Source organism: Sinohyriopsis cumingii, unplaced genomic scaffold, assembly GCF_028554795.1.
Source record: "Sinohyriopsis cumingii isolate HCF-2022 unplaced genomic scaffold, ASM2855479v2 utg001510l, whole genome shotgun sequence".
NCBI lineage: Eukaryota > Metazoa > Mollusca > Bivalvia > Unionida > Unionidae > Sinohyriopsis > Sinohyriopsis cumingii.
The window spans coordinates 976,087-996,691 of NW_028316007.1; the positions used below are offsets into that span (position 1 = coordinate 976,087).

The following is a 20,605-nucleotide window of genomic DNA, read 5'->3' on the forward strand; positions in this document are numbered from 1 at the left end:
CATATATAAACACTTTATATCTCACAAGTTAATGCACTTTAGCAAGTATAGGAAATGATGTGCATGACTGTGTTGTCTCCCTTTGCATACTCTCCAACAGTAAATATCAAAGAAGCTGCAATCATATGTTAGCACCATGTAAAACTGATGGCCAGTAACTTTACAGTTATTCATGAATTAATTCCCCTCCAACTGTTTCAAGGTGAAAGGTAGTTTTATCTTTATCATTACCTTCAGCTCACTTTATTAAAGGAACTGCTTGCTTGATCTTGAGTCATGTCAGCTATTTTTTTTTTTTGCTGACTATTAACACTGCATTCAGTTAGTCCATGGGGTAATTGGGGTAATCAAAGCAGTTTTACAGCCATACACATGACTGAAATTTTGTTTAAATGTTTGAAAATAGGGTAGCTGAAAGCTGGAGGGTCTGACTATTTTGGGTAATACCAGTACCTTTCTTGGTTCTTTAATGAAAACTGCCACTGATGTTATTTAAATCCAAAAATCAGGGTTGAAAATAAAATTACCAAACCAAGACTGTCCCAAAAGTTTTGGTGCACTTAAAAATTCTTTAGACAAAAATTTAAAGCTATCTAAAACCTTACGACAAAGACTGTACACTTATCTAAGACACTGTCAACAACAAAGCCTGAAATATAGTGACTTATACTTTGGGTTCTTAATGCTTATAAATATTATGATAACAAAGGTTTACACATGCTTAAGAAAAACTATGAACAGTTACAAGTTAACCTGAGCTCTTTCTTCAGTACACTATTGGCCAACCAAAGTGTAACTGCTCTTAAAACAGGAATCTTAGCATAAATATAATATACTCCAAATTTGTATACAACAGTTTATACTAAAAAAATAAATCATTGATTTAAAGAGGTTTACGGTCTGAACAGGCATCCTACAGTCATCTTTCCTGGTTGAAAACAGTGCAAAGCAATGTATTTATTGAAGCATAATTCCCGCTGAATTTGATTTAGAATGTCTCTAACATCTGTTTTAAATGAATGTAATCCTCACTGGACATCTTTCATGAACTTAATCAGGTGAATATGGGGATTAATTTAAAGTGATTTCTGACTGGACAATATTCAATTGCTTTTGTGCAACTGGTGTTTTGGCATACTTTCACACAAAAATTACAGACAGAAATTACATGCACTCTTGTGGGTTAAAAAGAGAAATGATTGGCATTTCTGGAAAACCACAATATTCTATCAGTCTAGAAAATTTTCATGCTTGCTGAAACATCAATGCAACAAGTTCTACTGGTCCTCCTCCTCCTCTTCCATCTGTTCCATTTCCTTTTCCTCCTCCTCCTCATCCTCCTCTTCCGATGTAATGTCAGGATCATCTGCTTGAGCTAGGCACTTCCCACAACTGCATGAGAACAAATAGTTTTCCCTGCAGAAAGAGAGAAGTTACATTTTCTAAAAATGTTCATCAAAATAATCTTTTTACAAGACAGCAGTGTAACTTGATGACATACTCATTCTCCATTTTCTCTTGAATTTTCTTTGTTTCTAAGCATATTTAAACATCTGAAGAGAACTTCCAACTTCAATTGTTATTACAAGATGGCCACAATGGTGGTTATATTGGATGTCAGAGTGGTGCCATTTTAATTAGGACCAACCAAACATTATAAAAAGTATTGTGGAGACAAAAACCATGTCAGTATGACCATCTGCTCAGAACAAGTAGCAATGTCATGATTTCAAGGATGGCTATCACGGTACCATAAATGTATAGCCTATCATGTGCTGAAAAATGGCGTTAAACCCCACAACAACCAACCAACCAACCAACGGTACCATAATGAATGTCTGACTGGCACCATTTATATTTAGGACCAACTAGACATCATAAGTCTCATAATGGACCATCTGTTCTGGTGGAATAACAATAGGGCCAACTAGACATCATAAGTCTCACAATGGGCCATCTGTTCTGATGGAATAACAATAGGGCCAACTAGACATCATAATTCTCATAATGGGCCATCTGTTCTGGTGGAATAACAATAGGGCCAACTAGACATCATAAGTCTCATAATGGACCATCTGTTCCGGTGGAATAACAATAGGGCCAACCAGACATCATAACAAATTCAGAAATACACCTTGAGACAAAATATACACAGTAAAGCAATTACAAAAACTCACAAAACAAAACTAAAGATACAAAAATATCACTCATCTTGTTTAAACCACATAACTTAGCATTGGACCATTACACAAAACAGGTGTAAGAACACAACTAAGTAAACGATCTCCCTATCTTATGCTGTGATGAGTTGACCTATCTGAAATGTAAACTACCTCCCAAATTTATGTTGTATTGATCTGACCACTCTGACACAGTCTGTAAGTTATTTTCAAAGATAAGCATAATTTATATGCACTGTCCCCTAATTGAAGTTACATAAAAAATTTAAAAATAAAGTTTAAAGACAAAGCTTTCATTTGTGGTTAACAGAGTTACTTGTCTTGCACTTGAACTAAAATTATATATAACATGTTATTTTCTTTAAAAAAAACATGGATCCTTTTACTCTTGGAAATTAAGTTTGGAAATGTGTCTCAGGAGAAAAGCATGTTGGGTATTTGTTTTTATTAAAAGACAGAAATAAAAAATATAAAATTACCAAATAATCTGTGAATAATGGCTCTGAGTATATGAAATGCCATAGATAATACACATATGCATTTTAACACACACACACACATTACACGTACATATGATAACACACAAATAAAATAATGCACATACACATGATAACAGATAAATAAAATAATACACATACACATAATAACACATATGTAAAATAATGCATATAAACTTGATAAGACATGCAAAAAAACTGTTACAAGCACTTTGTCATGGAATTGTATAAATCACTTTATTTATTAAATACATGTACTTGGGTTTCATTTTTTGTGTACAACATTACCCGAAGGTGATTTATGTATGTTGTATAATATTTTGATGGGAAAAACCAATATTCATCAAGCGCACAGATGATGTAGGGCTACATCGTCTGTGTATAAATACTTCACCATAGGATGAAATCATTGGGTTATGGAATGTCTTGTCAGTGAGCAGTTTACTTAAGGAGTATAATGCAAATATTTTCTATTCTTGTATGTGACTTAATGGGAGATCTATATTAGCAATAAAGTTGCATTTTTATTAAGAAACGTTTAGTACCATAGGATTCTTTTTGGACACAGGTAGGTTCACTTCTGAACCTGTTTACTGCTTTGTAATGTTGTGCTGATAATGTAATTTGAATAGCTTACTGTACATAACATCATTACGTGTTATCGTATATGCCAGTGTCATTCTTAGTCTATGGTGTTAGATTTATTTTCAGCTGATCAGAGATAACCATGATAAGAGCTGACCATGACAGCTGTGGAGCTGACCATGGTGGTCAGGGTTGATGGGGTACCAGCTGAAGAGATGACCATAGAAGCTGACCATGACACAGACCTGCCAACCCTGATGAGTCAGTCTCAGTAAGGCAGTTGAATTTTTTCCATAAGATTGACCAGTTTTCAGTAAGGTGTAGCAAAATATCAATAACTGCTATTGTAAAGCTGAAAACCTAACTAAAAGTTCAACTCATCTACGATAAACGTTATGTTCAACTGACAAGTTTGTAAAGTACGCATAGACTTTATTTATCAATAGTACAGTTGCACAAACTCTAGTTCTAAACCCTATGCAGCTCAATCACTTGTTGCTATCTCTCAACTTGATGTAATTCTTGGAAATTCTTTTCCATTTCACATGACAATGGCAATCATATCTCCCACTCAAATTGGCACGTGATGTTTAAGAAACATAATTGTGTTCTTAACCTGAAATGCAAACTATAAAAAAAGTTTGAAAGATGGTTGAGAATTCAAGTTATTGTGCAGAAACTGATTACCTTCTTTCAGTTACAGTGACCTTGACCTTTGAGGTCCTAAACAAAAAGGGTTATTCCCAAAATTACAAGCTATTCACTATATATGCTAAATGTAGATGGTGGACATCATAAAATAACTAATCAAACAGCATATATTCTGAGAACTATTCCAAACTGCACATTTCATTAAGATGAAAGGATCTTGCTCATAATAAAACTCAGTGGTTGTCTTGAGTATTTAATAAAACTCAGTGGTTGTCTTGAGTATTTACATATGTTTTTCAAGCTTACTTAAAAATCAATAATCCTGTCTCTAGAGCGGGAACAATTTCAGGGAAGATCACCTCATTAATATTCATGTATCTCTCTCATCATTGAATTTGTTCAAGATCTTAATAAGTATACATTCCAATTTTAACCAAACTGAATTAGAAATAGGGATTTCAAATTGGTATCAAGCTCAGTCAATCAGATGAAAGATAGACTCATTAATGATGTTATGAGTATATATTCCAAATTTCATGAAAATGTGTATTTCACTTGTGCTGTGTAACCTTGTCCTTGAGGGTAGGAGTTTATGTCCACCTGGCTGTTGTTTTTGTTTGTTTGTAAATAACATATTATATAGCTAATTTTTGTGTGTGATTGCAGATTAATTTCACAATTATTATTATTTGTAGGTAAACACGTTTCTTCAGGTATTCCTGAAGTACCAGCTGTTTGCCTTGTTCTTTGCTGAAGTTTTAGTGTGTGTCTGTGTGTGTGGATGTGTGATTTGCATTTTTAATATAGCTTTAACAATTTTCCAGTCACATTACTAAACTGTTTGCAGTGTGGCAATTTCTAGTCATGTCTAGCACTGCGGCATCATGCCACAGACATGTAGCATGATGTCCTATCTGGTCAAGTTATTCTGACACCAGGCCAACCAGTCCTACCACTAACCTCTGAATGCTGAGCGCCAAGTGAGGCATCTGTTAGTATCATTTTCAGAAGTCTTTGGCATGACTCGTCCGGGGTTCAAACCTGTGACCTTCTGCACCAAAGGCAGATGCTCTAACCACTTAAGCCACTAGAGCAGTAAAGTTTTAGTAATATATCTGATATTTTGACAATTGTTCTAGAAATGAACTTTTGATCCTCATCCTGGTCCTCATATTGTGACTGGGTATTTTATATAAGGAAGAAGTAAACAGAATTTCTTATTGCCCATCTTAACATCCAAAGTGGAATTTGTCTTTTAGTTGCATCCAGTTTTAATTTAAGCAGATTTTTTAAAATTATTCTTTTGAATTACAATGTGCTCATTCATTATTTTGGACTAAATGACTATTCTGAATTATTATTTTAAGTATTATTGTGAATTCTTTTAGAGACATTTTGGATTATATTATTATGATACATCAAGACTGTTAGGACAAGAACACTATTCAAGGCTATTGGTACATCAGCACTTTCAAGATTAGAATTCATTCAGAACACCACTGGAATTCATTCAGAATACTCTATATTTTTGGACTTGTGATATAACGTTTAGGACTATTTGGGATTTAATTCACAATTGTGTTCTTTTTAATTTTCACTTTGTATTCTATAGAAATAAATTATTACCTGAAGTTTACAAAACTTAATTTACACTCTTTTCTGTTGCTTAGTTTAAGATCATAGTGTCATAACACTACAGCAACAACTTCTGCTAATCAGATACAAAATCACTTCATTAATATTCAAAGTATTGTTCATTCCATGAATCACAGTGTCATACCACAAGTCACAGTGCATTAACACAAGTCACTGTGCATTACCATGCAGTCACAGTGTGCCATACCATGGCACAGTGGAATCCCATGACACAGTACCAAACCATAATGCAGTCACAGTGCCATACTATGCAGTCACAGTGCACACCATGATGCAGTCACAGTGTCCACCATAATACAGTCACAGTGCCATAATATGCACAGTGCCATACTATGCAGTCACAATGTCATACTGTGCAATCACACTGCCATACTATGCAGTCACAATGCACACCATGATGCAGTCACAGTGCCATAATATGCAGTCACAGTGCCATACTATGCAGTCACATTGCCAAACTATGCAGTCATAGTGCACACCATGATGCAGTCACAGTGCCATACTATGCAGTCACAGTGCCATACTATGCAGTCACAATGCACACCATGATGCAGTCACACTGCCATACTATGCAGTCACTTTGCCAAACTATGCAGTCACAGTGCCATACTATGCAGCCACATTGCCATACTATGCAGTCACAGTGCCATACTATGCAGTCACATTGTCATACCATGGATCACAGTGCCATACCATGGGTCACATTGTCATACCATGAGTCACAGTGCCATAACATGGGTCACAGTGCCATACCATGGGTCACATTGTCATACCATGGGTCACATTGTCATACCATAACCTTGTTGCTAAAAAATGTGGAAAATCCTTCAAATACAAGGCCAACATCTGTGTACAGAGCCTTTAGTCTTGCGAAAATCCAAGACCTTTCCAGTTGGAACACCATCATATAATGTATCTCATGGCCAAACAGATTATTTCCAATAGTTTCAGGTGATTATATTGGGCCTATCTGACATCTTCAAACCCATAAGAGTATATTGATACAATAAATCTAAACCCATATGAATATATTATTTAAATAAATCCAAACCCATAAGAGTTTACTAATCAAGTAAATCGATATAATATATTTCTGATAAATGTGCATAAGCAGTCTAAGACATATGGAGTACTTTGATTTAATGAAGATTTGGGTAATTTCTTTTTCAATTTTTATAGCTTAATCCTCAAAATATCCATAACTTGATTACCACAGAACAGTATACTGTACATAACAAGCCCAGCAAGAATTGTATTATTGTGACTCAAAGTCAGTAATAGAAAAGAGTGAAAAGCAACAAGCTCTGTAAATTTCAAAAAATAATTTATTTTCCTTGAATACAAAGTGAAAAATGTAAAAAGAACTTACAACATTGTGAAATAAATCCAAAATAATCCTAGAATTTCTAATAAAAGTCCTAATGATTAAAGTTCCGAAAAAATATTAGTGGCATTCCAAAATAAATTCTACATTGGAGGTGTTGATATGCCTGCGGTGGCCCATGTTGCTGCGCTTTTGTTGGATCAAAATAATACAATGAATTATCCAAGAATATATCCTTTCTTTAATTTCACTATAAATCAAAGTCTCTATTTCCAAGAATTTTATTTTTAAGCACCTTGTGTTTCCAGAGAAGAATAACTTGAATTAAACAGTTTGAATAAACAAATTCCAGCCCATATGATATATTGGACACAACAATAATAAACTGATCTTACAGCACAAAGGAATACTTTCTAGATAAACAAGATTATATACTCCTCTACCTAACTTCAGGTCACAATGACCATTTTCTAAATAAAATCACTTGTACCTGATGGAAAATTTCATTCTGGAAGGTTCCAAATGTTTACAAGAAAAAAATCTTTGTTATAATAAGAAGGTCTATTACTAACATTATAATGCTCCAGTTGCCTAAGTGGTTAGAGCATCCACCTCAGATGAGAAATGTTGCAGGTTCGAACCTCAGCTGAGTCATACCAAAGACTTGTAAAAATGGTACTAACAGCTGCTTCACTTGGCACTCAGCATTAGGAGGTTAGTGTTAGGACTGGTCAGGCTGGTGTCAGGATAACGTGACTAGGTGGGACATAATGCTACATGTCTGCAGCATGATGCCCCAGTTCTAGACATCACTATAAATTGCCACACGGCAGCCATCATAGTGATATGACTAAAATTGTTCAAGCTATGTTATATATCTAAATCACGAACACACATTATAATATAAAATGTGTTAAGCAACAGGTAGACCCAGAATTTCATAGGGAATTTCTAATGTTCTGGACTCAGACTGAGATAAAAATGTTTACAAAACCAAAACCAATGATTCAGGTCAGGCAGAAAATGAACCTGATTTTGGATGAGGTCAAGTAAGTCCAAAATAAAATTATCCACAGCATATAATGAATAAAAAAAATAACAAATAATAAGATTATAAGTCAAACCTAGCAAGAAAGGTGTGATTGATGAAAGTCTATAAATCATGCCTGTCCAAAAAACTAATATATGAAACAGTCTATAAAATCAAGCTTTGCAAGAATAATGTGATTTATGAAATAGCCTCTCTCTCTCTCTCTCTCTCTCTCTCTCTCTCTCTCTCTCTCTATATATATATATATATATATATATATATATATATATATATATATATATATATATATAAATAGCTCCATACAAAATCTGACGTGGCATTCTAGACTCCTCCATATGGATGGCATGACCTGTCCACCAGAGTTGGGCTCTCATGACCATCGCTTCGATACTGGTTAAGCATTCTCTATTCAGCACTTCTAGGTTTGCCACTCTGTCTTGCCATCTGACAACCATAATTCAGGTAAGGGCTCTCGTGTGGAAGCGCTCAGGCTGCTTGATGTGCTTCTTGTATGTTGTCCAGGTCTCACATTCATATAGGAGGATTGATATCACAACTGCTTTATATATCTTTATCTTGGTGGACAGTTTCATATTCCTGTGACTCAACATGTGAGAGCAGAGATGTCCTATAAATTGAATGGCACTGCTGTTGTGTACCTTATCTCTTTGTCTAGCAATCCATCAGAAGATATGATGCTTCCAAGGTACTTGAAGCGATCAGCAGCTTTCAGTTGGGTGTCTTTGACAGACACAATCGGGGGGTGGGGGGGTGAGCTATGATGCCTGTGACAGGTTGGTGAAGTACCTATGTCTTGTTCAGACTGATAGTGAGTCTGAAGAGTCTTGAGGCTTCCATGAAGTGAGTAACAATGACCTGGAGATCTGCTTCCATGTGTGCCATAAGAGCACAGTCATCCATGAAAAAAAATAAGTTTCTTCATTGCTTTGGACAGGCATTCAGTCGGTGAAGATCGAAGAAAGAGCCATCCAGTCTGTACTTTATGTACACTCCTTTCTAGAGATCATGTGCAGCATGGTTCAGGACAGATGTGAAGAATGGAGTGTTGTCTCGTGGACAACGAAAAATTGGTCACCCATAGAAAAGACTGAAAGACTCCATCAAGGACAGCCCGAGATGCTGCTCGATATCTGTGCCAAACCGCGAGTCCTGTGCCAAGGATAGACCTGGCTGGCATGCAGCTGTTAGTAATAGGTGCAAAACCTTCAAGGATGCCCATAGAACAAAAGTCGCCGGTGCCAGGGAATGCAGGAAGGCTTCAAAGTCATGAACCAACCCATGCCTCCAATATATACACTGCTCCAGGACATGTGTATCTTGTATCCGACTCATCAGCCACATGAAGACCCATCAGTGAAGAGCAGCACAGGACTGACTTCATCAAGTCTGATGGTCAACCAATGATATATCATGCCTGACAAGAATAGTGTGATTTTAAAAAAAACAGTCTATGTAAAAAAAGCCTTACAAAAATGATTAGATTATGAAACAGTCTAAATAAATCAAGCCTGGAAAGAACAGTGTGATTTATGAAATAGTATAAATAAATCAAGCCTGGCAAGAACTGTATGTTTCTTGAAACAGCCTATAAGTCAAGCCTTTAAAGAATGGTGTGATTTATGAAACACTCCTTGCAAGAATAATAACTTATGAGGCAGTCTATAAATGAAACCTAGCAAGAATGAAGTGATTTATGAAACAGTCTATAAATCAAGCCATGCAAAGATGGTGTGATTTCAAAAACAGTCTATAAATCAAGCCATGCAAGAATGGTGTGATTTCAAAAACAGTCTACAAATCAAGCCATGCAAGAATGGCGAGATTTCAAAAACAGCCTATAAATCAAGCCATGCAAGAACGGTGTGATTTCAAAAACAGCCTATAAATCAAGCCATGCAAGAATGGTGTGATTTCAAAAACAGTCTATAAATCAAGCCATGCAAGAATGGTGTGACTTCATAAACAGTCTATAAATCAAGCCTTGCAGGAACAAAACAGTCCATAATCTAGCCTAGACTTGGGTGACTTGGATTTTTAACGTAGCTTTAACAATTTATCAGTCATATTGCTACGATTTCTGCAGTGTGACAGTTTATAGTGACGTCCAGCACTGGGGCATCATGCCGCAGACATCTAGCATGATGTCCCACCCAATCACATTATCCTGACACCAGGTGGACCAGTCCAACACTAACCTCTTAATGCTGAGCCCAAGCGAGGCAGCTGTTAGTACCATTTTTGTAAGTCTTTGGTATGACTTGGCTGGGGATCGAACCATCACCTCCTGCATCTCAGGTGGATGCTCTAACTACTAGGCCACCAGAGTGGTGTAAATCTAGCCTAGAAACAACTGCATTATATATGACACAGTCTATATAAATCAAAAGATTGGTTTCCAGTGTAACTTTTATCTTAAGTTTTTTCTTCTTCAATTTAATAGCATCGTGAATACATGCACATAAACTCTATGCATATATACAACACTCTCTGTATAGTCATTTGTATTATATGTAGTTTTTACATGTGACAGAAAAAACTGATCGGGTAAGGACAGATCAGGAGATTTTCGGGGTCCACCTTTTGTACAAACCTTGTCAAGTGCAGTTGGTAAAATGCTTTTATTAACTAGGTAATCTATGTTGAGTGTTGTTAATATTAGTAAATGTTTTGGGTTTTTGTTATGCACTTGGCAAATCAACAGGATTTTTCTGTGCCCGTTCATTTTTAAGGAGAAATACATTAACTCTGAGGGCGCATCGAGCGGCTGAGTGGTCTAAAGTGCTCACTGTTACAGATCACTGCCATCTCACCTGTCTGCGTAGGTTCGAGTCTCAGGTTCAGCCTATGTGGGTATGTGAGAAAGTGTGCCAGTAGCTTCTCGTGGGTCGGTGGTTCTTTCTGGGGTTTTCCCAGGTTCTTCCTCCACCATTAAAACTGGCCGCCATGTATAGCCTTTCTTGTGCTGAAAAATGGCTTTAAACCCCACAATAACAACAACAACAGGAGACTTGGAAATTTGGCCAAAAGATGTGACCTCAAAAGAGGGAGGAGTTTTATCTACCCACTTTTTAGCATGCAAATGGAACAAAATTAAAACTATTGAACACAATTACCTTTTTAAACATACTGAAATATGCACTTCATCTCATCAAATCAGTCCTTTCACTTGCAGCCATTCATTGTCTCCTTATCACAATCACTTTTAGCATTTCATTGCCTAGATTATACTGAAATCATTGCCTAGATTATACACATTGCCTGGATTATACTGAAATCATTGCCTGGATTATACTGAAATCATTGCCTAGATTATACACATTGCCTGGACTATACTCAAATCATTGCCTGGATTATACAGAAATAATTGCCTAGATTATACACGTTGCCTGGATTATACTGAAATCATTGCCTGGATTATACTGAAATCATTGCCTGGATTATATTGGTGGTGGTCCTAATCATTGCTGACACTTAAATGATGACATAAAAATTGTTACTGGATCCAGTTTCCTATAGAGTCAGCCTGAATTTTCCTCAAAATGCAAAATTACATTTCAGTGGCTGCACTAGAATACTGGAATGTAGCAATGTTAGTACAACTCCACTGAGTCCAGCATGGGCAATTTCAGACTGCATGCCAGAACTGCTCAATATTGACACTGTCTGAGTCTAATGTATGTTTATAATGCTCAAAAGCTCCTGTAATCTACAGTATACCTTAAAGATAATTGTACCTGAGATACTTCTGCCGACTGTGTCTACTTCTTTCTCTTTCACATTCATCAAGGTAGCTGATACAAATCTCCTGAAAAGAGGGCAATACCCAGTCTAAAACCTTTTTCTAAAAGAATTTTGATCTTTTCATCATTTTCATTCAGAAGTTCCAAATTTTATCTAAATACAACATTAAAAACATCTGCAGACTCATTTTAAATTATGAAATAAGCATTAGAAGTAAGAATGAATCCAAAAATAGGAATCAATCTGGTTGCTTGTTTCTCTCCTTATATACTACCTTCAAGTGTCTATTACAACTATATGTTGCAATGTATCCCATGTGACATACCTTACTAATTAATCTAATATCTCACAATAACTATTCATGTGACCTTAGCAATCCAATGGGAAATAACTTAATACTTCTAAGAACCCACCTGATCCCACCAGCCAATGAGAAAATAGACCAAACTTGTATAATGACTTATTATTAGAACATGAAAACATCTATTTATAGATTCTATGCAATCTAAATACACTGTAATATCTTAATATAGAATCTATACCTGTGTACAAAATTAGACATGTACTATCTTCTTATAGATAATCACTACAATTTACAGGTACAATCATATACCAATAATTACAAAATGCAATAGATATGCATTACACCATAACACAACCATTCACCTCCCTTGCTCTTCTCACTATTTATATCCATTTCATTCTTAATTTTTCAGAGGTATCTTTGTAACTCGCACCTTCACTTATCCTGTGGTCAATATTTTAGGATTTACTGCATTTGAGTTACTGAGAGAAATGCATAGTTGATAGTGATGTCATTATCTTTAAATAGATTTATTTAACATTTATAAGCATAGACTATTGGAAAATGATCAGTGAGACAATTTCAGATATGGAGATGTCTGTTACTCTTCCAAGACTAGTGAAACTGCTGGGACAAAGGAATATGGTAGCCAACAAAACTGGGGGGAACTTGATTCAATCCTCAAGTAGAAAACATTGAAATGATTACATATATTTTGTTACCTGTGAAATTATGAACATAATCTGGCTCCTGTCTGGTCATAAGTCTTAATTAACACACAGATAGTTCTCTGGACAATCAGCAATATCGACTGCAATGATGTTCTATGTAGCCTGCCTATACAGAAAGCATGCAAACTTTGAGACCCACTGAATGTTTTGCTCAGAAATTTGCTAAACAGAAAAATCATTGTATAAGTTTCATCACCATTCAAATGTGATCCTTAATTATCCCCTCCAAAACTTACTTCTTCTGGTGCTATATCTTTAAGTGCCACCAATGCCAATATGTGGTTGTTATGAGGAAATCTAATCTCAGCATTTGGAACACAGCTATGATTACCTGTCAATAAAGAGATGAAGTTCATAATATACAGTCTAAAATTAAAGAAAAATGGTAAGCAAAAAACAAAACTGACAAGAAAAATGTAAGCATTTAAGGCAATTGATAAAACAACAGTAAGCACAAGAGAAAATTGACAAGTAAAATAGCAATCATAAAATGAAACTGACAAGAAAAAAGTAAGCATATTCAAAATTCAGTATGCTCACATATCATCCACAAAAGAATATGGCACTTCTAATATGCTCACATATCATCCACAAAAGAATATGGCACTTTTAAAATAGCAGATAAAAATATGTAACTCTCATTAAAAAAGACACAACTTCTGTCAATTTAGTCATTCACATTTACACCAATTGTGCTAGAATCTTTTATCACATTTTTTAGCATAAATAGAAGTTTTTCAAAAATCTGCATGTTTCTTAAATTTGCTAAAAAAATTTACTTGCTAAATTCCCTTGTTCCCAAGTATGTATCCCTCCCTCCCTTGTTCCCAAGTGTTTATTCATCAATTCCTTGTTCCCAAGTGTCTATTCATCAATTCCTTGTTCCCAAGTGTATCCATCTATCCATCCATCTATTGTTATGTGTTAAGGCTCTCATAAACAGTAACAAGAAAAGGGTGAAGACAACAAAAAAAATATAACAAATAATCTATTTTCCTAGAAAACAAGGTAAAAATGAAAAAATATAACTTACGGTTTTAAGAATCAATTCCAAAAATAATCCAAGAATAATCCAAGAATTAAAAATTTGAAGTCCTAGTAATAAAATGTTCTAATGAATTTGAGTTTGAGTCCTGACAAAAATCCAAAATGGAAGACGATGACGTATACTGTAGCCAGTATAGTATTGATGTGTCAACAGTTCTGAGTTGTACCACAGGAAATAATATTTCGGTGTTTGAATTCCAAATAAAATTTTGATAAATGTCTTTGTCCAAGAATTCTTTTTGAGCACTTAAATAATCCCAGGGAAAAGAATTAATTGCCAGACATTACCATGTCTTATACAGAATACACATAACAATGGCCTTGCCAACCATTATCATATAACACAGATACACATGACAATGGCCTTGCCAACCATTATCATATAACACAGATACACATGACAATGGCCTTGCCAACCATTATCATATAACACAGATACACATGAAAATGGCCTTGCCAGCCATTATCATAAACACAGATACACATGACAGAAAATTTGCCAGCCATTATCATATAACAAAGATGTGCATGACAATAACCTTGTCAACCAATCCATATCACACACATACACATGACAATGACCTTGCCAGCCATTATCATAAACACAGATACACATGACAACAGCCTTGCCAACCATTATCATATAACACAGATACACATGACAATGGCCTTGCCAACCATTATCATATAACACAGATACACATGACAATGGCCTTGCCAACCATTATCATATAACACAGATACACATGACAATGGCCTTGCCAACCATTATCATAGAACACAGATACACATGACAATGGCCTTGCCAGCCATTATCATAAACACAGATACACATGACAATAGCCTTGCCAACCATTATCATATAACACAGATACACATGACAATGGCCTTGCCAACCATTATCATATAACACAGATACACATGACAATGGCCTTGCCAGCCATTATCATAAACACAGATACACATGACAGAAAATTTGCCAGCCATTATCATATAACAAAGATGTACATGACAATAACCTTGTCAACCAATCCATATCACACACATACACATGACAATGACCTTGCCAGCCAATTCCATATAACACAAATACACTTAATGGCTTTACCATATCACAATAAAACACATGACAATGACCTTGCCAGTCATTACAATATAACACAGATACACATGACAATGGCCTTACACCCATTATCATATAACACAGAGAAACACATGACAATAACAAATGACTTTGCCAGCCAATTCCATAAAACACAAATACACATGGCAATGGCCTAGCCAACCATTATCATATAACACAGATACACATAACAAAGACCTTGCCAGCCATTATCATATAATACAGATACACTTGACAATGAACTTGCCAGCCAATCCCATATAACACACATACACATAATGGCCTTGCCAGCCAATTCCATATAACACACATACACATAATAGCCTTGCCAGCCATTACCATATCACACACATACACATAACAATGGCCTTGCCATCCTTTTCCATATCACACACATACACATGACAATGGTCTTGCCAGCCAATTAAATATAACACACATACACATGACAATGGCCTTGCCAGCCATTTCCATATAACACACATACACATAATGGCCTTACCAGCCTTTACCATATCACACAGATGGAAATAACACATGACTTTTCTACCAAAAAGTCATCTCAGAAACACTTTGAGGGAGCAATACAGTGTAAGATGGTAAAACATGCCAGAAAATGGTCAACCATATCAGATGATGAAGTAAGCATCATACAACAGTATCAAATGCATTAAATTACTGTATATTGCAAATAAACTTAGACTTGAAAAGAAACTTGTTTGGAAGTTTCTGCCAAAAAGTAATACCAAGGTGTAATTATTTAAATCAGTGGTTCTCAAACTTTTTTATGTGGACCACTTGAACATTGCTGATGGGCTTGGTGGACCACTTAATGATCATTCCTAATGTTGACTTTACCATTAGCTAAGGACTGTAAAACACTTTGCATAAAAGCAATACATATTTAAAAAAATGAATAATAATTAATATTTGTGTTTTACAAATAAAAGCACACAACTCATATTTTAATATAACATTTCCACAGACCAAATGAATGGAGCTCAATGACCACCAGTGGTCTGCATGCCACAGCTTGAGAACCTCTGGTCTAAATTGAAGAACGTCCTTAAAAATGCTGCAATCATGCATGCTTTCACAAAAAGAAAACAATGCACAAGAATTTCACTGTATTATTACTTATGTGCTCTTCTAATCACTGTAACAAACAGCTCAGCTTTCTCTGATTTATATTAAACACTTTGGAACAAGTAATTGGATGAAGGAATGAATGGATGGATAGACATATGGGAACAAGGGATTGATGGATGGGTGGATGGATAGACCCTTCATAATAAGGGATGAATGAATTGATGGACAGATTGACACCAGGGAACAAGGAATGGATGGATGGATGGATTGATGGATGGATCGATGGACACCTGGGAACAAGGAATGGATGGATGGATGGATTGATGGACACCTGGGAACAAGGAATGGATGGATGGATGGATCGATGAATGGACACTTAGAAACAAGGAATGGATGGATAGATAGACACTGGGGAAAGAGGTATGATGCATGCATGCATGGATGGATGGATAGATGGACACCTGTGAACAAGGGATGGATGGATGGATGGATGGATGGATGGATGGATGGATGGATGGATGGACACTTGGGAAAAAGGTATGATGAATAGATGGATGGATGGATGGATGGATCGATTGATGGATGGATGGACCTACATGGCAAATCACAATACATAATTAAAAGTGCAGATATTACAAAATGGATTCCAACTTACATGCACTTTGTAACTTGTACAGCCCTGAGCCTTCACTGTTCAGAAATGTTCCAGAAACTGAAATATAAGTGTTGATTTGAGTTGGCTTTTTTGCCCAAAATGCAGCATGCAAGTTTTTCACACACTAAAGTGTTTTAATTGGATCCATCAGAGTCTATTCTAGAATTAAAAATTTATGGAGAAGAAATTCTCCCCTTAATTTAAAAACTAAGGAGAATTGTCTGAATATTGGAAGGATTTAATGAAGAAAAAAAGGTGGAAATTGAAAATATAATGCACAATAATTTTGCATTTGACTGTTTTGTTTTTTTATCAACTGAGTTGTTGTTGTTGTTGTTGTAGGGTTTAACGCCATTTTTCAGCACACAATAGGCTATACATGGCGGCCAGTATTAATGGTGGAGGAAGAACCCGGGAAAACCCCGGAAGGAACCACCGACCCACGAGAAGCTACTGGCAAGCTTTCTCACATACCCACATTGGCTGAATCAGAGACTCGAACCCACACAGACAGAGGTGAGATGGCAGTGATCCATAATGGAGAGCACTTTAGACCACTCGGGGCCCCTTATCAACTGAGAGAAATTAACATGAATCTTCAATCACAGATCCAAGACAAGATACTGATCTATTTTAGTAATCTGGAATCACACATCCTAGAAAAGACCTGGTCACATTTTAGTAAGCTGCAATCACACATCCTAGAACAGACCCAGACCCATTTTAGCAATATGCAATCACACATCCTAGAACAGACCCTGACCCATTTTACTAATCTGCAATCACACATCCTAGAAAAGACCCCAACCCATTTTAGTAAACTGCAATCATACATCCTAGAAAAGACCCTGACCTATTTTAGTAATATGCAATCACACAACCAAGAACAGACCCCAACCCATTTTACTAATCTGCAATCATACATCCTAGAAAAGACCCCAACCCATTTTACTAATCTGCAATCATACATCCTAGAAAAGCCCCCGACCCATTTTAGTAAACTGCAATCACACAAAAAGAACAGACGCTGACCCATTTTATTAAGCTTTTACATGTAGAAACTGTTAAATTGGCAGGTGAGATGCCAGAATGGTACAAGGTAAAGAAATAGAAGAAAGTTTTAACTAGCCTATAGACTGTATATCAGAAGTCATATGAAGTATACAAAACATCAGAATGTGAAAAACTGGGGGGAGGGGCCTGGATGGGATCCTTAGTGAACTGATTAAACACACCACAAACAAAATGAGCAGAGTTCTCTAGGCTATTTATATTGAAATGAATAGACTATTCACACTCATTTATATTGAAATAAATAGACTATACTTGGCTATTTATATTGAAATGAATAGACTATTCATGTCTATTTATACTGAAATGAATAGACTATTCACGCTCATTTATATTTAAATTACTAGTATAGAATGTGGATAATACCCTCTATGTATGAAATATTTGCACAATGTGTAAGATATTGGATTTAATTGTGTGTAGAGAATAAGAATGATACCCTCTGTGTGTTGATATTTTGTACAATGCATAAAGTACTGGATTTAATAGAAAAGAATGGATTGGGTTCAATATCCATAACATATTTAAATAGCTAAAATGAGGTTTGCTATCATGGCATGGCCTTGAATATGTTGGAAATAGTGAACTCTCCTCATCTTTATTCCAGCAATGACAAAAGATAATTTATTGCGAGAATGGTTGAGTAACAAATTGAACTTAAGGCTTTTAATTAAGGGAGTTAGAAGTTTAAAAGAGATATGGAATCTCACCTAAACATTACAGACAAGCAGTCTAAAATTTTGATGCTCAGTTCATGATTTGATTGTGGAAAGGAGGACATTCCCTAAGATTCCACATCATCAATGGCCATGCTGATTTATTTGCCTCAAGATGAACATCATGTATTTATGGCATGTCCATTTTATTCAAAGCAAAGAAGAGAATATTAACCTATATGCAGTGTGGTGAATCCTTATATTAATAATAGTAACCTACAAACAGTGTGGTGAATCCTCATATTAATAATAGTTACCTACATACAGTGTGGTGAATCCTCATATTAATAATAGTAACCTACAGACAGTGTAGTGAATCCTCATATTAATAATAGTAACCTACAGTGTGGTGAATCCTCATATTAATAATAGTTACCTACATACAGTGTGGTGAATCCTCATATTAATAATAGTAACCTACATACAGTGTGGTGAATCCTCATATCAATAATAGTAACCTACATACAGTGTGGTGAATCCTCATATCAATAATAGTAACCTACATACAGTGTGGTGAATCCTCATATTAATAATAGTTACCTACATACAGTGTGGTGAATCCTCATATTAATAATAGTTACCTACAAACAGTGTGGTAAATCTTCATATTAATAATAGTAACCTACATACAGTGTGGTGAATCCTCATATTAATAATAGTAACGTACACACAGTGTGTGATGAATCATGATTAACACATTTTATTCTTTGAAGCAAAGTAAAATAACTCGTACCAAGGGTAAGATATCTGCCCCTATATATAAATTTATATAGGGAAAGAAAGGAGTCTGAACAGGTCCCTGTTGTTGAGACTCTTACATCAACATAAGTTTTGCTTAACACATCTATTTATGCACATGTTCTTGTAGAGAAAAATCTCACACAATTTTGTATTTGGGGCTGGTGGCCCTGAATTACCCAAAACATTTTTTTAAAATCATGTCTTGTGTAATATTTTGGGACCAGAACAAAGTTATTTAAGTAATATCATTCAAAATATTTGATTAAATGAGAAAAATCCAGTAAGCAGCATTAACAACACTTGATGTCAAAGTTGTAAGTCATATCTGCATCATTAACACCATCTAGAGAGACACCATTGTATTTCAATATCAACTAGACATCATAAGTAGTTTTATTAGTGTTTGGATGTTTTCTAAAATATCCCTGCAGTGAAATATAAGATAAAAACGCTTCCTTTTCATTAATATATTGACTCAGTTTAATTAATAAGTATTGTAACATTAGTATCTAAATCCAATTTATGTTCAAAACTTGCTGTTTTATTATACTATAAAAATGCATACTTTGGCAAAAAAATGCATTCATGTTGTTTTCAACTCCTTGAAATTTTTTTAAAAATCTACTGGATTAGAAGTCAATCTACTGATTAAAATGTGTACATGCACTGGATTGAGATCATGGTTCTGTCACATGTAGCTGTCACAAGATGGCCACCATAAATGTCTGAGAATAACAATTTTCCATAAGGTGCCAACTGGAGACCATTACCAGGCTTTTAGTGAAAATCGTATGTCGATATAACCATCAATTCAGGGGGATTAGTGATACCATTTTCAAGATGGCTGCAGAAGCAGTGATACTGGATGTCACATCTGTACCATTTTATTTTAGACCCAACTAGACAATGAACTCCATGTCAATATGCCAATCTGGACAAAAGGAAGAAAGATAAAAATATCTGCAAGATGGCCAACATGGCAAACTGGAACAATTTTTATTTAGGACCAAAAAGACATCATAAGAAGTGAAAACCCCGTACTAATAGAACCATCTATTTGGGAGTTATCCAAGATGACTGTCATGGTGGCCATACAGAATGTCATTTTTAGTAAGAATCAACTGACCTTGGGATTAACATTTTCATAGCAATCTTCACAGTAGTGTGGGAGTAGTGGCGATAACAAACATGCTAATGGGCACAGGGCAATGCTAGATGATTGATGAAAGATGTTTGGATAAACACTTCTTTTCTAGGACAAAATGAGCTCTATGAAGAGTACAATTCATAGTTTTGTCCATATGTACAGTACAGATTGTTTATTATGTTTCACTAGGATTTTAGAAAGTTATAAGCAAGAAACATTATATCCAAATTCATCATTTATTTTTAAAGATGTTCATGTAATTGTCCATGTCGATG

At 35.4% G+C, this 20,605-nt stretch overlaps 1 protein-coding gene across 1 annotated transcript in view; it reads right to left on the reverse strand.

Moving 5' to 3' along the window:
• LOC149772397 (protein-lysine N-trimethyltransferase SMYD5-like) overlaps positions 1-20,605 on the reverse strand; it is a 48,784-nt gene continuing 28,179 nt past the window's right edge. Inside the window, exons 9-12 of the mRNA XM_089947840.1 lie at positions 16,656-16,712; positions 12,978-13,072; positions 11,700-11,770; positions 1-1,416 (exon numbers count right to left, since the gene is read on the reverse strand). Coding sequence (XP_089803966.1) covers positions 1,278-1,416; positions 11,700-11,770; positions 12,978-13,072; positions 16,656-16,712 — 362 coding nt within the window. The 3' untranslated portion in view covers positions 1-1,277. The remainder of the gene's footprint in view (positions 1,417-11,699; positions 11,771-12,977; positions 13,073-16,655; positions 16,713-20,605) is intronic.